The sequence below is a fragment of the Streptopelia decaocto genome, assembly GCF_964273445.1.
Source record: "Streptopelia decaocto genome assembly, chromosome: 1".
NCBI lineage: Eukaryota > Metazoa > Chordata > Aves > Columbiformes > Columbidae > Streptopelia > Streptopelia decaocto.
The window spans coordinates 71,780,821-71,797,747 of record NC_138663.1 but is presented as its reverse complement, the minus strand read 5'-3'; the positions used below and the strand labels follow the sequence as shown (position 1 = coordinate 71,797,747).

The window sequence follows — 16,927 nt, the reverse complement described above, 5'->3', positions numbered from 1 at the left end:
ACCCTCTCCAGGGATGTGCTGCTGCCTATTTTTCTTGTGCCTGGTGTCAGCCCAGGCAGCCGAACAGCAGCCAGGAGACTGAGTGGGCAGGCAGCCCCCGAGGCTTTACTTGAGCTCTGCCAACCTCAGGACTGTACAGTCATGGCTGTTATTAACAGGAGCGTGAAACTGCTGCCTCTTGCACATGTAGAGCAGTGCTTATGGGAGACATTGTGAGAGCCAGCTAAGTACTCTACACCTTATTGCTACCTTATGCATAACTATAAAAATTCCTCTAGAAGCAATAACTGCAGGAAGAAAGTTGTAGCCATGCCTCTTCATTTGAAGGTGCAGTTTGCCCTAATTCCCAGCTAATTACATAGTTCAGTCTTCCCCAGAAGTACAGCTGAGAAAAAGGTGGGACATGGAAATAACCTGCTTTGAAGAGCCCTGTCACGTTGCTGGGCCCATTCACCACCTTCCCACTTTGGCTAGGTTGTTTGATACTGCACCACTTTAAAAGCCTCTCAGCCCCAGCTCTCTCCACAGCTAAATCCCTTCACCTTCAAATTGTACAAAGTTCAACCATCCAAGTTCACTTTAAAAAAAAAAAAGGTACATTTGTGTTAGCAGGAAATGATGTTTCCTTGTGCTACAGAGACATAGTTGCTTTCTAAGTAAGCTTATTTTAGTCAAAAGGCAGGAAATTGCAGCATGCCCAAACAATTTAGGTACCAGCCCTGACTCAACTCCCCTGTTGAATCTCCCACACTTTTTAACTTGCTGACCCTCAGCAACATCTGTGTGCTTTCTTGCCATCGCTCACTAGCCAACACATACCCTGTGGAGAGTCCCCCCATGCAACTGCTCCTTTGGAGGTCATCTGACAGCCAAGGAAGTGACTGAGCCTTCATGGAGTCATTCACATCATCCAGACTTGCCTCAGACGAGTGACTTACACTTACAAAACAACCATCCACATACAAGTGCCTCTCTCTGTTTCTCCATCCTTCCCGAAAATACATGTAACAGCTTTGACCTTCCTGGAGGGTGCTTCTTTCTGTATTGTCTTCACCAGCCTTCTGTGGAGGTGCCTCTTTTCTCAGTGGAGAGGCTCCTTTTAACAGCATTTTGTAGCATTGCCTCTTCTTGGGTTTACACTGGTTTAATAGGCTGCAGTTTACTCCAGATGGGCTCTACTATACTTCAGATTCATTACACTCAATAAGAGTTACCAGGTTGTCTTTGACCTGTAGTCTCTACTGTCCTATTAAAGATGATCTCTACTGGCCTAATAATGGTAGATTATCTAGTTGCTGCTCATCTGTCAGTCAGGGATGCCCCTCCAGAACCTCATATTTTTTTACCACGCAGTCCGTGGAGAAAGATACCCAGGATGTAAATGATTTGTGGTTAAAACCAAAAAAAAACCTGAGTGCCTATGCTCAAATTCCTGAAGGCCTCCCATGTGAAACTCAAAAGAAGGCAAACTGATTTAGGTACTCTGCAAACAGAGCTCAGACATTTAACTAAATTGGGGTGCCAAGCATCAGCTGGTCCATGATAACTAACAATGTGCACACTCACAGCTCTCAGCAGAGGTGAGAAGTAATGCAGTGACCCTAAATCTTTTCTACTGGTGTTTAAAGCTAGTGCTTTTTATTTCCTATTCGCAGTGGCCTGAGACACAGTTGCTACAGTTGCATTGATGCATGCCAGATCATTAAATTATCACAACTCAGTCATATGTCTAAATATGCTGATAGACAAGTATAGCTTTTGAAGACGAGTTTTTAAGTGGTTGTAGGAGCTTAGCAGAATTTTTAAGATTTTTCAATTTCTTGTTGAAACACAGATTTAGAGGTCTAAGATACTTGGGTGGTTGGGTTTCTTTGCAAATTCCACCAGCCTACTAAATACCTCTGCAAGTCTGAGCAGCTCAGTCAGTTTAGAATATGGGATGGGGCCTTGATCATTTAGGACTTTTCTTGTGAAGATCTCAAGATGCAGATCTGAGTTCTTCTCATTTGAGGAATATTCATATTCAACCTTAGCCTGAATCCATTCTAAAAATTAAATGAACAACAAAAAACAAATCTGCACTTGAATCCTACATCATCTCAGAGTCTGAAGCTCTGTTGTTAGACAAATAATTTGCCACCCAGACATCTTGATCTGAATTTTTTGTGCTTTCTTGGGGTTTTTTTTGTGAAGGAGATGGGCACAGTGTATGTGGGGGGGGAGGTAATGATAAACCAGTGGAAAATAACCAAAGCCATTAGGTTTGACTAGAATTTACTTGCTGGCTGCACTGAGGTGAATGTGCAGCCCTGGCACAGTACAATATACATTGCATGTGCAATTCCAGTCAGCTGTCAAAGAACCGTCAGCTCCTTGAAACTCTTCCAGGGACCACTTTAGAGAGGATATTAGGGGTCTGCCATCCCCATCAGTAAGATTTGGACTTATACACTTGGAAATTTTCTAGACCATAGATACAGCAGTATACTACTGATTAAATATAACATTGCTTATTGCAAATAATGAGGTGAAAGTAAAGTTTAGGGTAAATCATATCTCTGTAGAACTGTAAGTATTAGCTGTAAGTTCCTATAATCAGAGGGTGTCTGCCTCAGGCTGCTTGTTCAAGAATATGAGAGAGCCTGACATTGAGTAGCCTCTGCGGGAGCGACATCCCTCCAGCTGACCCTGGGAACAGACAGAATCACAGAGTCAAAGAATGTTAGGGATTGGAAGGGACCTCGAAAAATCATCTGTTCCAATCCCCCTGCTGGAGCAGGAGCACCTGGATGAGGTTACACAGGAAGGTGTCCAGGCGGGTTTTGAATGTCTCCAGAGAAGGAGACCCCACAACCCCCCTGGGCAGCCTGTTCCAGTGTTCCATCACCCTCACCATGAAGAAGTTTCCTCTCATATTTAAGTAGAACCTCTTGTCTTCCAGTTTTTCCCCAAACACCCAGACACTCCATAGTGGCACAGGCAAAACCAAATGACCAACACTGGGACACCGAATTCCTGCAGTGCTCTACCAATGGGGCCATACACCAACCAACCACCTCAGCAAACTTCCAGCACAGTCCAAAAGCTCTGGTTTTCTTCTCATAGGTTTCTGATAAATTCCTGTCTTGACCAACAAGTGTCTCTTTTTACCTGAGAAATATCACCTAAGTGAACGTTTTCTGATTTGAAAATGCTCCCACCAGGTTACACAGGATGATGATTAAAAAAATGTTAGTTTTTGGAAAGCAGCAGTGTTACCAACTCTGATCAAGTGGTAAAATATGCCCTGGGGAGTCAGAGCTAGGGGAATCGAAGGAAAGGGGGAAAAAATATAGTCAAAATTTTAGTTGTTTTGATTTGTTTTAGCTGTTTTTTGTTTTGATTAAGATTCTTGCACTAAAAATCATTTTCTGTACAGTATTTCATTGAAAGAGTTTGAGAATGAATTGCATGTGTGTCAAGGAACCACTTATGTGACCGTTACTACGCTATTACCTGACCACCTCCCATTGCTGAAAGGCACAAACCAGTAGAGCAATGTGTTCTCCCTTAAATTAAGTCTAAAAAGAAGATTTTTTTCTAAGATATGTGTGTCTAAGAGACTAAGTGTATGTGTGTGTGAAAAATTATTGATGGAAAGGTGATGGAAGAACCGGCTTTTGTGAATTTGTGAGAGGAAAGATGGCAGAAATTTAAATTTCAGTCTGAGACTTTCAGTTTCATACTCTTCTACAGAGCTGCCATGGAGTCCAGGGGAGGCCACTTGTACTTTGCAGCTATGGGGTAGGCAACTGGGCTATGTGTGCAACTTGGGGTGGGGGACAGGGAAAAGAAGGCTTCTCTGCATCCATGTGCCAAGAAGAGACCCACTTAGGCTGGTCTTTGGCAAATGCATGCGGAAGAGAATTGTTTTCTGTCCTGGTCCCAGCTGCAGGTACCTTATTCTGGGCGAGGTGGAGGAAGCTATCACATTCACCTCCACGAATGAAAAAGAAAAGGAAATTGGTTTCATTTTTTAAATCAAAGCCCAGAAAATTTTCAAATGCAAATGGTCATTTTTCCGTGCAAAATGCGAATGAAAATATTTTTTTTCCAACCAGAAAATCTGACTGCCTGTTTCTTGTAGATGTCACGGATGAGGTGACCATTGGGGTAGGTTTCAGCTAGAATAGAAACCTGCAATTTTTGCCAGATTTCATCTCTTGAGAAAGCACTGCTTTGTTTTCCATAGGACTGGTAGGGAAAGTCTATAGTAAAGGCACTGGCAAACTGAGCTCTGGGTTTAGAGACAGTCCAGGTTTCAGAGATACTGTTGACATCAAAAATGGGAAATATCATCAATAATGTTAATATCTCTAACCATTTTAGGTGTGCTCATTAAATGAGTTATTCGTATGCCTTTTCAAAAATCATTTTGTGTTCTCATAATGATGAAGACATTATCATCCCTATTGTAACACATATCAACCTCAGACAGACAGGAATAGAAAGACAGGCTGACAAGAATCCATTTTAGCACCTACAAGCCAGATGTCTTTGGTTGCCTGCATTTTAACCGCTCTAACAAGACACCTCTCAGAGATTGGTTTTGCTTTCAAAGTAAAATGAAACTGTACAGCCATCTTAGGGATCTGGACAGTTGAACTGTAAAATCCCTGTTGTTTCTGACAGCAGCAGAACCCCCAGCTCTGTGCAATTCACTTTCCATATTTCATAGTTGCCAGTTATTATGCTGCGCTGTGCACACACACATTGCAAGCAGGAAGCAGGAGCAGCTCAGCTCTTGGCTTCCTCAGTCTCAAGAGACTGCCATGAAACTGAAAAACACTAAACTAAAACCTAAGTATCTGTTAGTCCTTTAATTAGCGACCTAAGGAGTGTTTGCCAAGAGGAAATTTGAATTCAATTATCCAAATAGAAAGTATTTAACTTCTCAATAGCACTCAAGTAATTATAATACTTGGGTTTTTTTTCAGGAACCTTAAAAAGTAAAATAAAAAGCAAATGCAAATATGGTAGAAGGTGTCTATTTTATATTACATGGGGTATGCAAAGCAAAGCTGTAACATTGCCCATGCTTTAGACACCTCATGTTATCACAGGAAGGGGCAGCCTCAAGCAGGAAGAGCAGGTTGCAGGATTCTTGATTTCTTCGCTGAAACAGCCAGCAACAGTATCAGGTTTAACAGGGGTAGGTTTATGGGCATCAGTGCAACAATAAACACACAACTGAGATCAGCAGGTCATCTCACACATCTTTTAATGTGATAAAGGTGCTCTGTCAGTGTCAGAAGGACTAGGACTCATCAGAAGCAGCTGTGTATTCAAGTACATTTTGCAAACATCAGTTGAAACCAACCAAGCCATTTGCCTTTCACATTGCAGCAGCTGTTTCAGCTGTGATCCCAACTGTCCTTTCACTGTACATCCACCAAAAAGTTTCCAGAATTAATCCCGAGGTAAAAAGTCAATATTGCCTTGCTTCTCTCTTCACAGACTGCAGGTTGCTTTGGGATTATGTTTATCAGCTGCTTTCTGACAGCCGGTACGAAAATTTCATCCGATGGGAAGACAAGGAATCCAAAATATTTCGCATAGTGGATCCCAACGGGCTGGCCCGGCTGTGGGGAAACCACAAGGTAAGGAAGCTATACAATTTTCCTCCTACAGTACTTCACCTCTTGTAACATCACAGGAGTCATTTATAAACAGGGGAAAAAGGAAGAAAGCACGTGCGTATAAACCACTGCTGGCAAGTTGTAATCTTTGGTTCTATACGCATTAGAAGTATAAAGCATCCAGCCTCAAGCACTAAAACCTATCCTTCATATAGAGAACCTGTTGGTTTGGTTTAAAGACATGTAGTTATAAATGCATTTAATTATAAAATTACAAGGAATGCAAAAATTAACGGTCCTTCTCTCTCAAGGCATCTCATTTCTTCCTGAAACCTGATGTAAGGATGTTCTGCTTAGATGTCGTCTACCAGGAGCTGTATACTACATCTTGGCAGGAGCTTTCTGTCTGTGTTCCTGACTGCACCAATATTCAGTTTTCACCTGCTGTCCTGTGGCAGACAACAAATGCTGCAGGATTATGTATTTCCTTTTAAGAGGGAAATTCTGTTTTGTTCTCTGGAAAGCAGTTACTGATTTTTGCAGTTTGAGGCTGGGTGTGTACATGGAATCAGAGAACCATAGAACCATTTTGGTTGGAAGAGACCCTCAAGATCATCGAGTCCAACCATAACCTGACTCTAGCACTAAACCACTTCCCTAAGAGCCTCATCTATGTGTCTTTTAAACACCTTCAGGGATGGTAACTCCACCACTTCCCTGGGCAGCCTGTTCCACTGCCTGACAACCCTTTCTGTGAAGAAATATTTCCTAATATCCAGTCTGAACAGATAGATCTATATGAATATATGCATATGGGTATATTCGTACGAGCATATGAATATATTCATACAAGCATATGAGTAGTTAGCATAGATTTACAAAAGGGAAATCAGTGCTTGACCACCTTGATATCCATCTATGATAAAATTGTTAGCTTGATGCATGCAGGGAGAACAGTGGATGTAGTTTATCTTGCCTTTAGAAAGGCTTTTGAGACTGTCTCCCAAAATATCCTCATAGACAAACTAAGGAAGATGACCTAGACAAGAAAACAGTGAGGCAGATTAAAAAATGGCTCAACTGCTGGGCTGAAAAAGTTGTGATCAGCGGCACGAAGTCCAGTCACTAGTGATGTTACACTGGGGATTGCTTCTGGAGCCAATACTGTTTAACATGTTCATTAATGACCTGGGTGATGGGACAGAGCACATCCTCAGAAAGTTCTCAGACAATACAAAACTGGGAAGAGTGGCTGATAGACCAGAGGGTTGTGCTGCCATCCAGAGGGACTTGGGCATGGTGGAGAAATGGGCTAACGAGAATTTAATGAAACTTAACAAGAGGCAATGTAAAGTTCCTGACCTGGACAGGAATCACCCAGGGACGTCATTTCCCTTTGTTACATTTCATGACACCCCAGGTGTGTGACCGTTTTACTAGGAAGGTGGTGAGACACTGGAGCAGGTTGCCCAGTGGAAATTGTGGAGTCTCCGTTCTTGGAGATGTTCAAAACCCAACTGGACACAATCTGGAGAAACCATCTCCAGCTGACCCTGCTTTGAGCAGAGAGACAAGACTAGGTGATCCCCAGAGGTGTCTTCCAACCTCAACTATTCTGTGATTCTGTATAGCCCTATACATAGCCTATAATCTTGATGAGGTCAAGATTTTCTCATGTGACTCAATGCTCACATTAACACCTGTCTTAGAGGTCTTGGGTCACAACACCGGGAATGATGAGTTCTGCCCTTCCCAGCCCCTGTGCTAATAATTGGGCCTTGCCATCACGTCTTGTGTGTCTGAAACTGAAGCTACTTCAGACCACTTGGGAAATGCAGTGGCCTTTTAGCACGTGGACAAAGCACACATGGTATTTCAGGGGGCATCCTGATGAGGAGAGTCTAGATTTTGCAGAGGAAACATTGTCTTTGTCAGTGTTTAATTGTCACAGGAGGTCTCTATGCGGCCTCCCTTCGCAGAGCAGTTGCAGTCAGGGCAAACGGAGGAGGTCTGCTTTTAGGGAGTGTTTTAGACAGGCGGATCGGTCTCATTTAATAAAGCCAGGTCGACACTACAGACTTCTGCCTGATCTTGAGCTGACAGAGCTGTGCCAAACCACACTCCTAACATGGAGGCTCACAGATGAAAAGCATGCTTCTACTAGTTTGGCATGTTTTGCCCCTGGCAAGGCGGCTGCTTTATACTCCTGCAAACACGGCTTTGCCCACATTGCTGTCTCTCTGCTTGGATTTTCTTTGCCAGCATAGTAACCAGTGCTTCTTGTGCCAGAAAAATGCTCTTTGTGTAGACGTAGCCTAAGGGACTGATCCTGCTACCCCAACTCAGTACTATGGGGGCTGCCCACATACAGCGCTGCCAGTGCTCATCACTTCTGTCTTTTGACACTCAGCTTCAGTGAGGCCATACCTCAGTCACCCCACAGTGCTCTGGCCTTTGGGGTCAGCAGTGCCCAAAATGAGAGGCAGACTCTGTCACAGAAGCAGATGTACCACCTCATGGGCTTCTTGATTTGCACCTGTATAACAAGAAGAGAAACTGGCTTTCAGCCTCCACAGTGCTGTGTAAGCATTAACTAGTTAATGGGGGGGAATCCCGGAGGAACGCTGCTCTTAGCAGGGATTGCTGACAGATTCAGTCTGTTAGCCACTGATCTTATGTTTTTACATAAGGTGGTTTCATTAAGAACAGGCTTGTCACATCCCGCTTGGCATGAGCATCTCCCTCCATCTGATGTCTCCTCTTGTGGTTGATGAAGCCTTTTGTTATCTGTCATCCAGGAAACTATAGAAAAACCTCACTTGGAATTTTTGTTAGACTTTCTTGTCTAAATTGCCCTGTATTAAAAAAGACCCATAAAAATTTGGTGATGAAGGCTGGAGGGGCAGGATGGGCCTGCAAATAGCAGAAGAGTGAAACATGTAATTTCTTGAACTGACCTGGTTACTTTAGCTAGCTGTGATAATTCTGCAACTCCTTTTGCGGCTTAGGAAGGTTTTAATGAATCATCTCACCATGTTTTTCCTTTTTCTTTTGAAAAAAACAGAACAGAACAAATATGACTTACGAGAAAATGTCCAGAGCCCTACGCCACTACTACAAACTAAATATTATCCGGAAGGAGCCAGGACAAAGGCTTTTGTTCAGGTAATTTTTTCATTTCTTTGCCATTCCTTTCTACAGATGATTAGTTTCTGAAGGTGAAGAGTGGAATTGTGTGTGGGATACCTCATTGCCACAACTATAACACAGGTGGCAATGGGCTTATATTCGTAAAAACTGTCTAGACCAGTGTTACGCAGCTTTCAAGGCAATTGCACCAATTTACAAAAATGTGGGCCTGTTTCAATGATCATTGGAGTCAGTAGAAGGTTTTTAACTTGCTTTAAGCAGGCTGTGCTATTGTTTAACGCCTTAGCTGAATGATTCATGGTCTCAGCCAAACTGCTGGAAAACCCACTCCAAATTCACATCTCAGACACAGCTGCTGGTGAAAGCTGAGGAGGGATCAGGCATTTCCTCAAGTGCCGCAGCACCACCGAAGAGAGTTGCTGACGACCATGTCTGCATCGGTGCTGCCTTCAAGGAAGGAGGGACCTGCAAGAGCTGTTCATCAAACCAAACACATTGGATTGGATGATGCAACCGCAAATTTAGGAAATAGCGCCCAAAACAGCATAAAGCAGGGCGTTTCTTGTACAAACTTGAGTGCGGCTGGCAGAGAGCAAGAGCACTCCAGTTCTCTTCAGACAAGACCAGCGAATCCTAGCGCATACATCTGACCCACAGAGCACTGAACTCGGACCAACGACTGCTTTGATGTCAGTGATCTGGATCAAGTAATGTGCTCGGAAATGATATCAATAGGAAGGCAGTCTTGGGGTTTGTTTTCTTAAATAGCTAACAGAACTGCATTAGCACTCAAACTATCTACAGCTGAAAAGGTTTCTGTGGAATGTCTTGTTTATGTCAGCTCTTAGGAGGAGACTTAAATGGGGGAAGGAAAGTGAAGGGAAGAAGGAATCACAGGCAAAATCAACTGCGTGACTTTAATTTTTTTGCGGAAAGATAAAAAAAAAGGTTGGTCCATCAGCAGCAGTACCAAGGCAGGCAGCCTATTGCTGTGGCCTTGTGTGAAGACTGCGCTGCCCCAGGGGAATTCTGTGACGCTGAACGGTGAATGTGCTTATCTTGGAGCCTCTCCTTTGGTGGTGGCACTGGCAAACAAGAGTCCATCTCTTCTCAACCAGGCTGCCAATTTTCTCCAAACTGTAGAAACTTGATACCCTTGGGCACCTCAGTTCCTTTGTCAGTCTTGCTCAAAATTGACCAACAGATTCAAAGGTCACCAGGGAGCATAAAGCATGAGCGTATAAGCCTCATTTCCTTCGGAAACTGGAAAAAAAAAAAGAACAACAAAGCATTTTTTTTCACAATTCTCAATAAAAACTTATTGATGTTGTTTTCTTAGACCTATTTATATCTGAAGAGAAAAAGAAGAACAGCTGCAAAAAATCAAGGCATTAATGTGCCTTTCTTGGCTATTTCTCGCAAGCACAGAAATAATAGGAAATGCGTTTTTATAAGTAACATACAGGCAGTTGTCATCTGCAGATATCTTTACAGAACTTTAAGTAAAATGGAGTCAGAGAAGGGATTTCTAATAGGTTGCTTAAGTGTTTCCTGCAACAGAAGAGATCACAGATACTGTTTTTTCATTAGCTTCTAGTTCTGGATTGTTGTGTGTTTTGTTTTTGTTTTTTAATTTAATCAAATGCTAGTACAAATACCTATGCTTTGAGTTTATTGACATGACTTAAAACGCAGACCAGAAAGACTACCCAAAGCACTGCAGTGCGGTTCACATCAGCCCATTTCCACATGGTTTGGGAACCAGGGCAGAGAGAAGGCGGGGAGGGTAGTGGGATCACTCTCTGTTTTGATTTCAACCTCATGCAAGATCAACAAGACAAGCAGAGGGTTTAAATCAGGGCACAGCCTGGCCCGTGGGCTTTGGTGCGTTTTCACTGTGTAGCCAGGGACTGATTCACCACTTCTGTATGCAAGTTTTTCACCACCGTAACACCATTTAGATCAGCAGCGTTCTTCCAGCATACAAATGGGAGTGACACAGCAGTGAGTCACAGCCTTTTTTTTTTTTCCTAAATGCATATGTGCACATGATTTCCAAAATTAGAAGGGGTGGCAAAAGGTTAGTTCTAGGCTGTGCTATGCGTTTGCTGAGAGACTCCACATTTTTCAGATGGAAAGCCCTCAGCGTTATAACCTCAGAGGCAGAAGAAGGGGCAAGTCTTGCCCATGAGCTTCAGCAGTGATTTTTCTGGGTCATTGATAGTAACGAGGCTCCTGTCGGTTGGTTTTGTTTTCACTGGGGTAAGGATACTGAGCATACCATCAACCTGAAATAACATCAGCTCCTCTGATTAACACATTTTGTACTGCTGAATGTTAGTCAGTACATCCTTAATGAAAGACTGCGAAATTTTGTAACACTTCCAGCATAAACAACTTCCATCCTAATTTCTCTAGAAGTACTTAGGAGTTAGCAAAGTGATTTCTGTTTAAACTAGGATTCCATCCTTCCTGTGCCAGTCTCTCTTCCCACGCCATTAAATTCAGAAAGAAAAAGCCGAGCTTTTCCGTGCTGTCTCTGAGCAGTGGTACACGGCAGTGTCCTGGCGAAGATCAAGACTGCAGACATGATCTGCAGGGTGGTGGATGTCCTTCCCCGTTCCCTACTGCTGCCCTGCCTCCCCAGGGGCAGTTTCTGTTTCTAGCCCACCGCAGACTTAGTGCATCACGACATTAGCGCTGGAAGCCATGCCATTCATTTACAGAGGATACTGCCTCATTGCAATTGCGCTTGCTGCAATCACACAGGAAGAGACTGTCTTTGCTCACAGTTTCTTAGCCCCAAAGCTTCATCTTTCAAGGGCTTTTTCCATTTCTCAGAACTTGTTCTGACTTGGTCCTTGGCTTTTTCCGCCACTGTTCCTTTCGTGTTTCCTGTTCCTCTTCACTCACCAACACACAAGCCTGCGCAAACCAGCAGCCCTCTGCCTCTCCTCACCTTGCAAGTGCTTTTGCTTTGAAACATGCTGGCCTTAAAGGTCTTTAATGTCTCTGTCACCAGACACCACAGATGAGTGTACCTGTGGCATACAATCATCTTATATGACAACAGCGAACAAATGAGGGAGGAGTAGTAAATATCATTCTTTGGAAGACTATGGGGTTTGGTTCAAATTAGGACTTTCAAGGAGCAGGGGTAAATGCCTGTGATTTTTTTGGTTTCCTTTCCAGGTATGGAGGAGGGAAGATACCAGCAGGCTGGGGAGAAGATGGGAAATACTAAGTCATTGGGAGGATACAGCAAAGATGATTTTGGGAGCTGTAGAGCTCAGGGGCCTCAATGTCTTGATGAAGGTAAAAGCCGAGACCACTGGGAAATCTGCTTGTTTCTCTGTTTTGCAGGTTCATGAAGACCCCAGATGAGATTATGAGTGGCCGAACAGACCGCCTTGAGCACCTTGAATCCCAGGAACTGGATGAGCAAATATACCAAGAAGATGAGTGCTGAAGGGAACTGGTACACCGCCTCTGTGCGTCTGTGGGAGAAACATCTGCCCGGATGGCCGGCACAGTTTGGCAGGGGAAGCAACAACACAGAAGCAGTACTTGGGGTCGCCGCTTAGCTTGAAGACCACGCAGGACCTGAAGCACCTTAACAAAACAAACTAACAGGCAGAAGTGGTGCTGGCAGAAAAGTAAAGGGGAGAAAGCCTGGACTTATGCACTACTTCACTGTTCCTACAAAGTCTCCCTTGAGTTCTTTCTTTCTTTTTGGTTTGTCTCAGTTTTGGGGGTTTTTTGTTGTTTTTTTTCCCTAATAAACATGCAGTTTGACTTTCCTTATCTCACATAGGACAAGACGTCAGATTATGCTTTTTGGGGTTTTTTTTGGAAGGCTTTCCTATGGAAATAGAGCGCTTTTATTTTCTGTGCAAGTCTCATGACACAACACTGCATAAAACAATAGCAACACAGAAGGGATTTGCTTAAGGGTTCCATTTTGCTCAGATCAATTTACATGTGCTGCCACTGGGAAATGTGTTGAAGCTACCAAAAGAATTTAACACACATACCTGTCAAACGAAGAGGAGTCACCCTTCATGTGTAGGCTGGGATATCACCCCAGCATAGCTTGGGCTCACGACGAGTCCTGCGAGTAGCTGTTAACTGCTGGAATATGGGCCAAAACAAATCACCTAAGTGCTCCGGGGAGGAGAAAAATAAATATGACAAACCTCTGTGATAGACTGACGTTGACGTTTTCTCTCCCTCTAGCAAAGAAGTGACAGAACGGAGCAGCGGGGAGGGAGGGCCTGGACAAATACATATATATATGTGTATATAGTTTCTCATATATATATATGTAACTCCCTCAATATATCCACAAGGCAGAATTTCAGCTCAAAGCTTTCTATAAAAAGGTGAAGGCTGAAGCATCTGTAATTACAAAAGGGAGGGGTGTTTCTTATACCTGCTAGCAATTTTGGGGTGAAAGGTGAAGCCCTGTTCCTTACATCGTAGGGAGAAAGCCAAGTGACCCATCCCATGGTTTGTACTATTCAGAAACCTCTCCAGGATCATTTTGTGCTGTTGGAGCGGTAGATGATTCACCAATCTGAAAACTGATGGTAGGGAACTAGAGACCAAATAGCTACACTTATATCTTGTAATTGATTTTGGCTTTGGTTTGGGGTTTGATTTTTTAATGCCTCCCACTATCCTCCCCACCCCACAGTTCTGCCATCAGGGCAGCTTGTCTGAGCTTGCCCATTTTTAACATGATTTAAAAGACAAGAAAAAAAGAAACCCTACGGCTCTGTTGCTTTCTTGGTTTTTGGTTTCACTCTGGTTGTGAGGTGCTATATTTTTTCGCACTCCCAGTTTGGTTTGCTGCACTGAGGATGCTTTGCGTGAGGTCTGGTGGGAGGAAGCTCAGCAGTTTGATGCCCATTGCAAGAGGAACTACTGGCCTTTCTCATTTCACATTGCTTGGACCACCGTGACAGGGAAGTCTTGTGGTGTCCAGGTGTCCACCGATCCACCATCAATGGTCCTGTTAGTGGAAGGAAGATCTAGCAGCAGAAACAATGTCTGCAAAGGGAGAAGATGTATAGAGAAACTCTGCAGGAATCACATGGTGCCTGGAAGAAGGCACTTCCACACCAGGTCATTAAAACCAGAAAGCCTCTTTTATGGGAATATCCATACTAGATATGAAAAAAAAATCAATAGGCTAATCTAATTTGTTTCAACCAAAAAAACAAGGTACATTCCCATGATAGAGCTTTTATCAGCCGTTAAACCAACACATTTGATCTTAACACATATTTAACAAGAGGGTTAGTCTACCCAGGAAAAAATGGCACTCAGCAATGAATAGCGTCCCCTATGTTTAAATGAAGAGATAGTCCAATCTCACAAAAAAATTGAGTCACACTTTGTGGAAGGAATGGCTTTGTTAAGGTGTAGATAGGCATCATACAGCGAGGAGAGATGTTTCAGAACCAGTATCTGATGAGGAGCAACAGTGTGTACATCTCGCCCTAAGCTTTTCTCAGCCACATTTGTTTTTTTTTATTATAGCGTCGTCAATATGTTAAAAGTCCCAGTACACCACATACTTAACTTATTCTGCTTCAGAAGAAAAGACGCAGGAGTGTGTATCAGAAATATGAGCAGACGATCTGTCACCTGTCTCTGCTGTGACTCTGAAGTCCTTGGAGCTCATGAGGTGTGAGATTGGGCAGCACTGAGGGACTTCGGTGGTCACAGACCTGAAAGCAAAGGGCCGAGGATTTACTCTGCTCCATCACCCTGCTCAAGGGCACCCAAGTTGCATCCGTGTCTCAAGAGCTGCGGTGAAAAGGTGCATATATATGACAGAGGAAGCGTGAACATCGGAAGTATCAATTTAAAGAAAGGCTCTTGCTGGTTTCTTGTGTTTCTTAAGGTGTTCAGTGGTAGAAAGAAACCAAGTTTGTGCTGAGAATGATTCATATCCTTTACTGCTCTGGCTGTGACAACTGCATTAGTTTCTTTTGCCTGCTGTAGCTACTGTTATGAGATGGTGAAGGGGGGAAAAATGATAGGGACCTTCTATATAAAGTGCTCTGATGAGCCAGAGGTTTTTGTCATGGACAAGGTGCACACTGCAAAATACAGAGCAAGAGAGACAATCCACCAGCATAAGCCCATGTGCTCGCTGTGTGTGCGAGCAAACAAAGCTCAGCCTCGGCACTGGGTAAGACAGGAAAAAGCAAGGAATCCTGAAATCACACGTGTTGTACCACAGGGAAATCCTGTAGGGGAAATTTTGTAGAGGATATGCAAAAAAAATGCAATGACTTTCACCTGCAGAAGCTAAGTCAAAGGACAAAAAATATATATTTGGTGGCTTTTGGAAACTATCTTCCAGTTGGCACGTAAAAGATGTCTTAACTTCACCACCACAACCACAGAGGATAAGTTCTTTGGAGGCTCATGCTGGTCGGAATGAACACAGCCTTTGTGCTGGGTCCCACAGAGCCCCGTCCTGGCTGGTGCTGCCCCCTCCTCCTGCCAGCTCTGCTGGGGGCAGCAGTCGGTGACACGGGTGACACTGCAGCTGCCAGAACTGCTGGGGCTTGGGACTTCTTGTGGGAGCTGCAGGATCTGAGCTGCTCTTGGGGTCTTGGGACCAAGTTTACCAGCTATGACTTTAAAAAAAATAAACAAAAGCAGGCTGGAGCAGCTGCAGTAGACAGATTCCCTTCTACCTCATGTCCAAATGGCAGATACGTGGAGAGCAAACAGCGCTGACATACTGAGCTACAGGAACGCCTGGCGGCCCGTCTGGGCTAGCAGAGGTAACGCTGCCGTCTTTCCACCAACCCTGACACCCGCCTTCCCTCCTCTGTTTCTCATTTCCCAGTGTAGAATTTGCCAGCAGCAAAGCAGCCAAACTTTCTGCCTTTGTCACCAAAGCAAGTGGGAAAAAGGGAGAAAGAATCATCCTTGGAGAAATGCAAAAGCCATCCACATGGTCCTGGATAACTGGCCCCAAGTGGCCCTGCTTGAGCAATGGAGTTGGACCAGGTGACCTCCAGAGGTCTCTTCCAACCTCAACACACAACATAGTATCTTCACACTGTGCAGTTAAGCGGGACCTTTCATTGCCACCAGCTTGCTACAGGTCTGAACAAGGCACAGGCCCATCAGGTAGGACATGCTGCAGTTCCACAACAAAGCATTTTCTTGATTTAATTTTGAAAGCTTTTGACTGCCTCTCCATCCAAACAACACTATTGGGGCTCTTTTTGCCGCCACCCTCCTCAGATTTCAAACTCCCCGCATGCATTCTCCAAATCTCTTTGTCAGTCTGCAACCATCTGCAAATCTAGAAAGCATCAGTTCAAGGTCTTTTTTTAAAATAAAATTCTAGTCTGTTTTTATTGATGATGGCTTTTTGGTTTTTTAAGGTGTGGGGCTAAGGGACTGAATCAAATGAATGTAACAAAACAAAAACAAACAAAAAAGCCTATTCTCAGGGCCAGTGAGTTGCAAATAATTTTAAAAATGCCTGTAATTACATCATCTCAATAAAAAAAATTTAATATAAAAGTGGGAATGCCAAATTTTGTTGGTGCAATCATTGCTACAAGGTCCGTCCTTTTTAAGAACTATGGTACCCAAGTGTCTATAGCACATAGCAGCTGGTTTCAATCTGGAAAATAAACCTGCATGTTTCCTGTCCCCAAACACGTATAATCAGAGCCTGGATCCTCCCTGGGAAGCCGTGTTTGGAAAAGTTAAGGCTGTACCTTGGAGTATTTACTTTGCTGCCTGTCCCTGCAGACGAGCAGAGTACCCCACCAATGCTTAGAGGGGTGTATGTGGTTCTCCTCCCTTCTCTTGGTGAGGCTGTAGAAGCAAAGAAACAAAAATGAAGCTGTGCCATGACTCTGTCGCAGCTTTATTATCCTGCTAAACAGGCACGGAGTTTGAGAGCAAGAGTTTTTCCTGTACTATTCATCTTTGCAAAACAGCCTAGAAACTGTGCTGCTTATATGCTGCCCCTCCAGCCTGGGGGGACCTTATTTTCCTGTCTTCACTCCTAACCAGGCACAGGGAGGTCGGTGGCAGTAGGTCCTGGGTACTGAGGGGACACCAAGGAGAGGTGGCACAAACTGCTCCATGCTGTCCATCGTTCCCCGCGGCAG

The 16,927-nt window shown here is 43.8% G+C and overlaps 1 protein-coding gene across 7 annotated transcripts in view; it reads left to right on the top strand.

The window, feature by feature from the left end:
• ETV6 (ETS variant transcription factor 6) overlaps positions 1-12,577 on the top strand; it is a 138,405-nt gene extending 125,828 nt beyond the window's left edge. For all 7 annotated transcript variants that reach the window (XM_082064207.1, XM_082064204.1, XM_082064203.1 and 4 more), the window contains 3 exons: positions 5,497-5,639; positions 8,683-8,783; positions 12,132-12,577. In XM_082064207.1, coding sequence (XP_081920333.1) covers positions 5,497-5,639; positions 8,683-8,783; positions 12,132-12,237 — 350 coding nt within the window. In that variant the 3' untranslated portion in view covers positions 12,238-12,577. The remainder of the gene's footprint in view (positions 1-5,496; positions 5,640-8,682; positions 8,784-12,131) is intronic.
• Positions 12,578-16,927: the final 4,350 nt, after the last annotated feature.